Raw genomic sequence first — 10,401 nt, 5'->3', positions numbered from 1 at the left:
CTTCCTTCCTTCCTTCCTTCCTTCCTTCCTTCCTTCCTTCCTTCCTTACTCCTTCTCCTCTTTCTTCCCTCCCTTCCTTGTCACAAGTCTCTCAATTCTCTCAGCAACTGTCTTAACACTATAAGCTGTAGAAACATGCCGCTCTGCATTGCAAGACAGAACTCAATGAGTTCTTTATCCTGAAGAAATCATGAGCCCAGGTTAAAAATATATATACACACGTTATCCACATTTAATATTATACTGATGTTAGTAAGGAAAGATATATATTGGTAAGGAAGAAAAATGCATTATTATTTAGGTGTTGTAATAAACATATACAAACAAAAGATCCATTGACTTGGAGGTGGAAGAATATTTAGACATATAATATAGCCCAACCGTCTCATTTTGCAGGTGAGAGACTGGAGCCTAGAATGACTGAGTAATTTGTCCAAGGTAATACATCTAGTAGTGGGAGAAGCAGGATTTTAACCCAGGTCCTCTGACTCCCAGCTCTATGTTTTCTCTACTGTACCATATGTGTACGCACACAAGCACATACACATAGATATATACACTTAATTAAACAAATGTGTATCATATGTGTACACACACAAGCACATACCACATAGATGTATACACTTAATTAAACAAATGTGTATCTAAGTCGCAGCTTCTTTAATAAAGTCATTCTGATGCTTTTTTTCACTGTACCACATGTGTACATACACATGCACACCTATATACCTGTAAGTGTAGATGTGTATGTGATAGGGTAGCTAGGGGGTGCAGTGGATAGAGTCAGGAAGGCTCCTCTTCGTGAGTTCAAATGTGGCCTCAGACTTAAACATCTGTGAATGTATATTAGTAGTATCTTTAATAAAGTTACTTTGATGCCTCACTGTGGTGTGAGGGTGGCTCAGGGTTCATAGGTTCTCAAGGACATTGGAACATATGATCTGGTAGTGCCTTGTCATCTGGGCACCAATTCAGCCAAATATGGAAAAAAAAAATACCATCACTAAAAGATTAGGGAATGGGAATTGATTGGTTTTGGTCACAGCAACTAATGAAGTCTAATATACTAAAGAACTGGAATCTATCTTGCTCAAGGGAGTACCTGTCTTGATGAAATATGGGATTAGTAAAGTATCTGTAATATATATTTCACAGATATATGTTTTCATATAGACATATAGATATATGTATATACAAAGTATATATGTGTATTGCACACACACGTGTATATATCTTTATGTTATATATATACATCTATGAAGTATATAGATAGATATAAATATATTTAGATAGATGTCTTTTGTATGTTGATAATATTATAATATATTAATCATATTAATACTATATTATCCCATTTTATTAAATATGATATATGCTTTATCCTATAAACATAGTTGTATGTATACATACACATACACATATACACACAGCTCTGTGACTAAATTAAGAAAGAACTGAGAATAATTTTATTTCCACATTCTTATTTGTCAATGCCTATCTAGATATTTGACTACAGGCAAAAATCACCAAATGTTTCCTGGGCTTTAGCACATTTATAACACAGGGCCAGTATTTATCACCTAAGTATTTCACTGGAGCTTTGTCAAAATATAAAGTAACTTTGGGAATAAACCCTGACTCATCAAACCCAGGGCCCAAATTTCTCTCTGTTATTAAATCTGCAACTGGAATATGTTTTCATTGACTTCCAGATGCGGATATCAGCAGACAATGCAATAAACCAGAACACATTTCTGATTAATTGAAACTTTTAACTTTAAAGCTGAGAGTCCTTGGCGACCACCTGGACCTTTTGGTAGGATGAGTCATAAACATTGATTGTTTGAAGTTGTTAGTGCTCATGGAAATTTGGGAGATTTTTGATGTATTCTTTCCCCTTGCGAGGTGTAGCCATTTTGTTGAGCTCTTTGTAGAATTCAGGGTCTGATATGTTTTAAGGTTGGGGTCATGTATAATAGGCAAGATTTGCTGATTTTGCAAGTACTGTTCTTTCCATACTATTTAGTTTGGGTAAGATTTGTGTTAGTTCAAAGTAATTTGTAATTTTTGCAATAATATGATATGCAAATATTTCCCAGCACACCCTTTGAAACTTGTGCCATATTAGTTCACTATGGCGTATCCTTTGAGAACCACAATATAAGCTTAATTAGCCCTTTGTTTTATAGATGAGGAAATTGAGTCCTAGAAGGGGTTAATGACTTTCCAAAGGGGGTGAGAATAGATGTTTGACTCCAAAGCCAGGTATTATCTTTCTGTTATGCCATTGGGGTGGGGGCAGACAAATAGGAAGATAGTCTGCTTTTAATGACCTTCAAAGAAAGTGATTCATACTTCCCGTGCCAAGATGGTAGAGTGAGGAAGGAGCCCTTTGACACTTTCCCAAATTCCCTTCCAAACCACTGGAGAACCACCTCAGGATTGAGCTAGGAGCAGGGAAGCAGCTTACCAGCCCAGCCGAACAGGTCTGTCTCACTGGAGTGGTGGGGGAGTGAAAGGTTTAAGACCAGCAACAGCACCCAGTCTTACAGCAGTGGGGCAGCAGCAAGGCTCCAAGCCTGGGGCAACCCACCAGTGAAGGCCCCACTCTCCTGTAAACCAGCAGCCCCCTAGGCTATTGAACTGTCATTGTAGCACAGCAGGGCCCCACCCCAGCAACCCCACCCCTAGCATAAGCTACCAGGGAGGCCTTGATCCCATTGCTGACCAGTAGTGAAGTCCTACCCCTTGGGAAGATCAGCAACAAAATTACTTCTCTTAGACCTGTTAGCAGAAAAGGCTGTGTTTCTATAGCAACCAGCATCAGCGCCCCACCCCTGGGATGGACCAGTAACAAGATCCCTCCTTTAGGTCCAGCCACCAGAAAGAATGTTACTGAAACAACCCAACAGCAAAGCTCCACCCTGGGGCAGGCCAGATGCTAAATCCCATACCCAGAGGAGGCCAACAGGGAGGCTTCAACCTCTGAGTACAAGCCAGAAGGGAAGTCTACCCTCCCAAGAAAGCAAGCAGATAATCCCTAAAGCCCAATGAAAGCCAACAGCAAAGCCTATGCTCAAAAAACTTGGGACAGAGTCCAGCTCTCAGATAAAAACACCAAGTCACAAAAAAAGCTGAAAAAATGAGCAAACAAACAAAAAAAAAAACCTCTTGACCTAATAGTAAGAAACTTACTATTGTGATAGGGAGAATCAAGGTATAAACTTAGAAGAGGGCAATAGTATCAAAATGGCTACATGTGAAACCTCAAAGAAAACTATAATTTGGTCTCAGGCCCCAAAAGAATTCCTGATAGAGTTTTAAAAGGGTTTTAAAAAGTAAATTAGAGTATAATAAAAATTGGGAAAATAAATGAGAGTAATGCAAAAGAATCATGAAAAAATAGTCAATGGCATGGGAAAAGATATACAAAAGTTTACTGAGGAAAATAACTCCCTAAAAATAGAATTGGCCAAATGGAAAAGAAAGTTCAATAGTTCACTGAAGAAAACAATTCCTTAAAAATTAGAATTGAAAAAGTGGAAACTAATGACTCTGTAAGATATACAATAAAATAAAATCAAGAAAGCAAAAAAAAATGAATAAAATGTGAAATTTCTCATTTGAAAAACAACTGACCTAGGAACTAGATCCAGGAAAGATAATTTAAGAATTACTGAACTACCTGAAAGCCATAATAAAATAAAGGGGGGCCTGGGCAACTTCTTTCAAGAAATTATGAAAAAACAAACAAACTGCCCTGATATGTTAAAGACAGAGGGCAAAATAGAAAATGAAAGAATCCATTGATCACCACCTGTAAGAGATCCCCAAAAGAAAACTCCCAGGAACATTATAGTCAGATTCCAGAGCTCACAGATCAAGGAGAACGTTTTGCAAGCAGTCAAAAAGAAACAATTCTGGGGAGGCTAGGTGTCTCAGTGAATAGAGCACCGGCCCTGGAGTCAGGAGGACCTGAGTTCAAATCTGACCTCAGACACTTAACACAAAAACTAGCCATGTGACTGTGGGCAAGTTGCTTAACCCCAATTGCCCTCCAAAAAGCAAAAAAAAAAATTCAAATATCATTGAATTATGATCAGGATCACACAGGATTTGGCAATTTCCACATTAAAGAACCAGAGGGCTTGGAATATAATATACCAGAAGGCAAAGGAATTAGGATTACAACCAAGAATCACCTACCCAGCAAAACTGAATATAATCATTCAGGGAAAAATGGAGGATTTTCAAGTATTTCTAATTAAAAGACCACAGCTGAATAAAATCTTTGACCACCAAATATAAGCCAATATAATAGAAATGCCATTTCTATCTAAATCTCTTTATTCAGTGCCATACCAATAAAACTATCAAAAAACCATTTTATAGAGTTAGAAAAAATAACAACAAAATTCATCTGGAAGAACAAAAGCTCAAGGATGTCAAGGAAATTAATGGAAAAAAAATGCGAAAGAAGGTAGTCTTGCCATACTAGATCTCAAATTATTTATAAGGCAGTAATTATCAAAATCTGGTACTGGATAGGAAATGGAGTTCAGTGGAATTGACTAAGTACACATCATTTTATAGTAAATGACCATAGTAATCTAGTTTATGATAAACCCAAAGATTCAAGCTTTTTGAACAAATACTCATTCTTTGACAAAAACTACTAGGAAAACAACTTGGCAGAAACTAGGTATAAACTAACATCTCACACCATATACCAAGATAAGGTCAAAATAGTTACATGATTTACATATAAAGAGTGATACCATAAGCAAATTAAGAGAACATGGAATAATTTATCCTTTCAGATTTATGGTTGAGGGAAGAATACAAATATAAAATAGATCATTTTGATTATATAAAATTATTTTAAAAATTCACAAACAAAACCAGTGCAACCAAATTTATAAGGAAAGCAGAAAACTGGGGGAAAATTTGCAACAAGTATCTCTGATGAAGGCCTTATTTCTCAGATATTTAGAGAACTAAGTCAAATTTACAAAAATACAATTAATTCCCCAATTGAAGAAACCAAAGCTATCTATAATTATATGAAAAAATGCTCTAAATCTCTATTGATCAGAGAAATGCAAATTAAACAGTTCTGAGGTACTATCTCATACCTGTCAGAGTGAATGACATGACAAAAAAGGAAAATATTGGATGTTAGAGGGAAAATCAGAAAACTAGGACACTAATACACTATTGGTGGAGTTGTACACTGATCCAACCATTCTGTAAGACAATTTGGATCTATGCTTTGATCCAGCAATACAACTTTTAGGTCTGTATTCCAAAGATATCCCAAAAAGGGGGAAAGAACCTATTTTTATAAATATGTTTAGCTTTTTCTGTGGTGGCTAAGAATTGGAAATTGAAGGAATGTCTATCAGTTGGGGAGTGTTTAAACATGCCACGGTATATGGTTGTAATGGAATATTATTGTTGGATAAGAAATGAAATGCAGAATGATTTCAGAAAAACCTGGAAAGACTTACATACATAGTGAAGTAAACACAGCCAGGAGAATGTTGTACACAGTAATAGGCAATGTTGTTTGGTGAAGAACTATGAATGACTTCGCTATTCTCAATAATACTGTTATCCAAGATAATCCCAAAGGGCTAATAATGAAGCATACTATCTGCCTCCAGAGAAAGAACTGATATTGATTGGATAGAGACTGAAGCATGCTATTTTTCACTTTCTCTTTTTTTTTGAGTCTTCTTGTACAAAACCACTAACACAGAAGTGCTATATGTAATTGCACATGTAAAATCTATATCTGATTGATTAACGTCTCAAGGAGGGGACAGGAGAGGAGAAGAAGGAAGGACAGAATTTGGAACTTAAAACTTTAAATAAAAATGTCAAAATTTTAAAATGTCATTCTACATAGAAACCTCTTTTAGTGATAGATTATAGTTTTGGAAAATGATTTGATGAATCCATGATAGCTACAGGGATCAGGAAAGACCAGCAGTTGAAGCTGATTTTGCCACAGCTCCCAGCAGATGTTTAATATTATTAAAATAGTATTAAGGTAGCTAACCAATTAAATTAAGTGCCAACTTTCTTCTACTATTCAACAGAATTGGAAAAAAATTCACAAATAATATTTGGGAACCTGAATTTTCTAGATATATCTGTAACTAGAAGGAAGCAAAAAAAGGCCATAGAATTCAACCCCCTTGTTTTTAAAGATGAAGAAACTGAGCCCAGGAAGGCTAAGTGATTCCCTGAAGTCAAACAGGTAGGAAGCATCAGTGGCATCATTTGAACTCAGGCATTCTGATTGCATAGCCAGGACACCTCCCCCTATATCACACTGTGTCCATACAACTGAGTTATATAAGATCACTTGGAATTATTGATTTAATAATTCCCACCATTAATTCTCATTCATAATTGCTATGGATTGATCAAGTAGAAATCCACCCACTAAATGTTATCTCAGTGTTCCCAACTTGAACTGGTAGGGAAAGGAGAAAGACTCCATAAGCCAAGGAAGTGTTGTCCTGTAGTTCTTTATTTAGCTTCAACAAAATATGCACCGTGACTCAGTATAATAAATCAGCAAACATATCTTCTGTAGACTAATATCTTGCAAATACATACATATGAGGATAGAAATAAAAGGGGAACTTCTAAATACATTTCCTTACCAATGTATATGAATACCTGCTCAGGTACTCAGCAACAGTCTTGGAGAGATGCTTAGTACAATAAGAGATTAAGTGACTTGCCCAAGGTCACATAGTCAATCCATCTTAGAGGTTGCACCTGAACCTAGGTCTTCCTGATCAGTATGGCTACTGAAGCCATAGAGGTTTTCTGGTTAGGATTCTATGTATTTATTTTTTCAATTAATAGATACTGACTGTACAACTGCTATCATGTGGGGAGATCTGCCAATATTTTTTTTTACCATAAAAAGAATAATGATACCAGAAAAAAAAATTGTGCTGGATGAGTAGTCTCCAAAATGGGGACTGTGAAACTAGAGTTTACTTCTCACCACTGGCCTTCCATGTAGCTGATTCCTTCCCACTCAGAAGCCTCAGGCCCATCTAAGCCTAGGCACTCACAACTATGTTGGCAAAATTTGGCTTTGTCCATATTTTTTCTATATGTTCCCTACTCTTCATTTATACATGCACCACTCCAATTCAGACCCTTACCACTTTTTACCTTTTATCACTTCTAACTTTGACTGCTAAAATAGTCTTGTAATTGGCCTCCATATTTCTAGATCTTGGGGCAACTAGGTGGCTCAGTGGATAAAGTGCCAAGAAGTCAGGAAGACTCATCTTCACAAGTTCAACTCTATCCTCAGACACTTATTACCTGTATGACCCTGGGCAAGTCACTTAACCCTGTGTGACTCAGTTCCTCATTTGTAAAATGAGCTGAGGAAGGAAATGGCAAGCTACTACAGTATCTCTACCAAAAAAACCACAAATAGGGTCACAGAGTCAGACTCGACTAAACAACACAAAAAAATTCCTAAGTGTCTCTCCAATCCTATCCATCCTTTATACAGTTGCCAAAGTGATTTTTTTTGTACCATATCACCCCCTACTCCATAAACTCCAGTGGTTCTCTGTTAACATTATGGCCAAATATAATTTCATCTTTATCTCATCCTACATTTCTGTATGACTATATTTCATAATGTACATAATTATTAACACAGTAGTAAAAATATAACTTGAAGATAAACATATATTCAGGATTCAAATATCTTTTGCTAATAAGCAAGGGTGTGCTAGAGCCAGTTCTAACTTACTTTAAAGAGCTGATTATTAAATTTTCAGGGGAAGCATTCACACTTTGGATATAGGTAAAGGCCATAAATCAGGGCTCGATTTATAGTTGGTTTATAAACTTAAAGTGATGAAGAAAACGTTGACAATGCAGAATAAACTTACAAGTATGTCACATGTACATTTTTATTTTCTTCCCCTCCACCCCAGAGCTGGCTGTTAAAGATTTACCAGCAGGGGTGAGCAATCAAAAAATTTAGAGATCACTATTCTGTACAATCACATATCTAGAATTATGAGATGATTCTAATATCATATGACAACTCAAGTTCACAAACTTTCTATTTTTTTCATAGTGATTTTACACATGCTGTTTCATAAGACCAACTATTGTTATAGTCCAAGTTATGTTATATTATATTATATTATTAAATATATATATATATATATATTCTGAGTGCTCACAGCCAGAGATGGGGGCACAAGCTCAAGTTAAAAAATAAAAGGACAGTCCAAAGCAAAGACTCAATGCAAATTCGTAAATGCACAAAACCATTAGGAAAATACAAATACAAATTTTTGTTGTTCCTTTTCAAACAGATGGTTGTCTTTTAGAAATGCAATGAAAAGAAGGCATGGGACTAACTTTTGGAAAAAAATACACTTTAATATACTAACTGGCAAGAAAAAAAATGTATTGACATTTCCTCTTTTTTAAAATTTTTTAATTTTTTTTAAAGCAATTGGGGTTAAGTAACTTGCCCAAGGTTACACAGCCAGTTGTTTTGTTCTTTTTTGTGTGTGTGTATGGGTGTTTAGTATCTGAGGCCAGAATCGATACCGGGACCTCCTGACTCCGGAGCTGGCGCTCTTACTCACTGCACCACCTAGCCACCCTGACATTTCCTCTTACGGATTTTCTTACCTGCCAGAGATGACATGTTGATAATGACACCCCCATCACCTCCATTTTGTTTACTCATGTAGTCCAGTCCAAGATATGTTCCACTAATCACAGAAACCTAATGGGAAAAAGGAGAAATCAATGTGCAGGTGGGTTTTGCCAGTTGCTGTTGTTTAGGCAAGGCCAATGAAGTAGGTAAAGCACCTTTACATTTCAAGAGGTCTTTGAACATTCATTGAAGCAAAAGAAAATTAATCATATTTGAACCTGAACTCTAAGTATGCCAAATAATTATAGTACTAACCATGCTACTGTAAAACTTAGGATCATAGATTTAGAGCTGAAAAGGCCCTTTGTTGTCATTTACATGTTATTAATTTATTAAAATTAAGTATTCTGCAAGCCCTAAAATACCATCTAAATGCTAGCTATGATATTATAATCATCAGTTCAACACTTATTTTGCAGAAGAGGAAACTGAGACAAAGAGCATAAGTGACTTGGCCAAGGTCACATGGTGGCACACCTAAGATTTGAACTCAGGACCTCTGACTCTAACTTGCTATATAAAATATTACCTAAAATACTTGTTTTCCCTTGAAATACTATTGCATTATATCTAACCTTGTCAGGGAGTAGTCCAGTTACTACAAACTACTTTAAGTCCTGTTTAGTTTGAGAATCACCCAGAAAGCCCACAGATCACGAATTATCAAATGGTCTCATATGTTTCTTTTCTAAATTTTGTTGTTGCCTCTTGACATTCTGCACCCATATTCCAACATCATTATACTCCTGTTTCCTGACTACTTCTTGGGTTCCATTATTCTTGTGTTCTTCATCTATGAACCAGAAACCATCTATTCATTCATTTGCTAATCTCCAGGTTACTGTACTCTTTTTGACCTATGACTACAATCTAAAATATCATCAAAACCATAAACAACTTTTGAGATAAAACTTATGCCTGAAATAGAATTATTTTCCCCTTCTGTTTGAGGCTTTTTCACACCCGTGACTCAGTTTTGGGAGACAAAAACTTGTTTGAGATTTCATAATTCTTACTTACATTTATCTGATTTTCAAAGACTGAATTAAGAGGAAAATGATCTCTAGTGGGTCTGAAGAGGTTACCATTTGCTTTCCGACCTGACACTGTTCTTGTTTCCAAACCTTTGGGGTTTTCCAGACAAGCACTCAGAGAGGCTTATCTTACACAGTAGTAGTTTTATAACACAAAATTAAATGACTGTCCTGTTCATTTGAGCAATAAGTCAATTTGACATTAGGCTGACTGGGGGGTAAATGAGCAAACCCAGAGGGCCCTTCCCTCTTCCCACTACTCCAAGACAAAACACACAACTTAACTGTTTATGTAAGAAGAAAGAAAGACAATAATATGGAAGGATAGGGTAGGATTACCCAAGTCTGTTATATTCTGCTGGTTTCTGCCCAAGTCTCCTGCATGCCCAAACAACATCTAGGTATCATATGTATTAGCACTTTGCTTCTTACCTATAACTATTCTCATGGATTTACAGCTTAGTTAGTTGACAGACAAGTTCCATATTTTCAATATACCTGGGCATACACACATATATTCAGGATGTTCCAGTGATGGGACTTGAACCCAATGTTTCTGGTTTCAAAACCAAGAATTTCTCTCTCCATTCTTTTGTTCTGCCTCTGCCCCTAAACAATCATTTTGCTGTTGTTAAA

The 10,401-nt window shown here is 36.2% G+C and overlaps 1 protein-coding gene across 2 annotated transcripts in view; it reads right to left on the bottom strand.

Moving 5' to 3' along the window:
• Positions 1–10,401, bottom strand: part of HPGD (15-hydroxyprostaglandin dehydrogenase) — a 51,403-nt gene that overhangs the window by 20,449 nt on the left and 20,553 nt on the right. For both annotated transcript variants that reach the window (XM_069096747.1, XM_069096738.1), the window contains exon 4: positions 8,704–8,800. In XM_069096747.1, the coding sequence (XP_068952848.1) occupies positions 8,704–8,800 (97 nt within the window). The remainder of the gene's footprint in view (positions 1–8,703; positions 8,801–10,401) is intronic.

Source organism: Petaurus breviceps, unplaced genomic scaffold, assembly GCF_028583685.1.
Source record: "Petaurus breviceps papuanus isolate PSGF00001 unplaced genomic scaffold, PetGlider_PUasm1.0 126, whole genome shotgun sequence".
NCBI lineage: Eukaryota > Metazoa > Chordata > Mammalia > Diprotodontia > Petauridae > Petaurus > Petaurus breviceps.
Note: the sequence above shows the minus strand (reverse complement) of the source record. Positions and strands in the feature narration are given on the sequence as shown.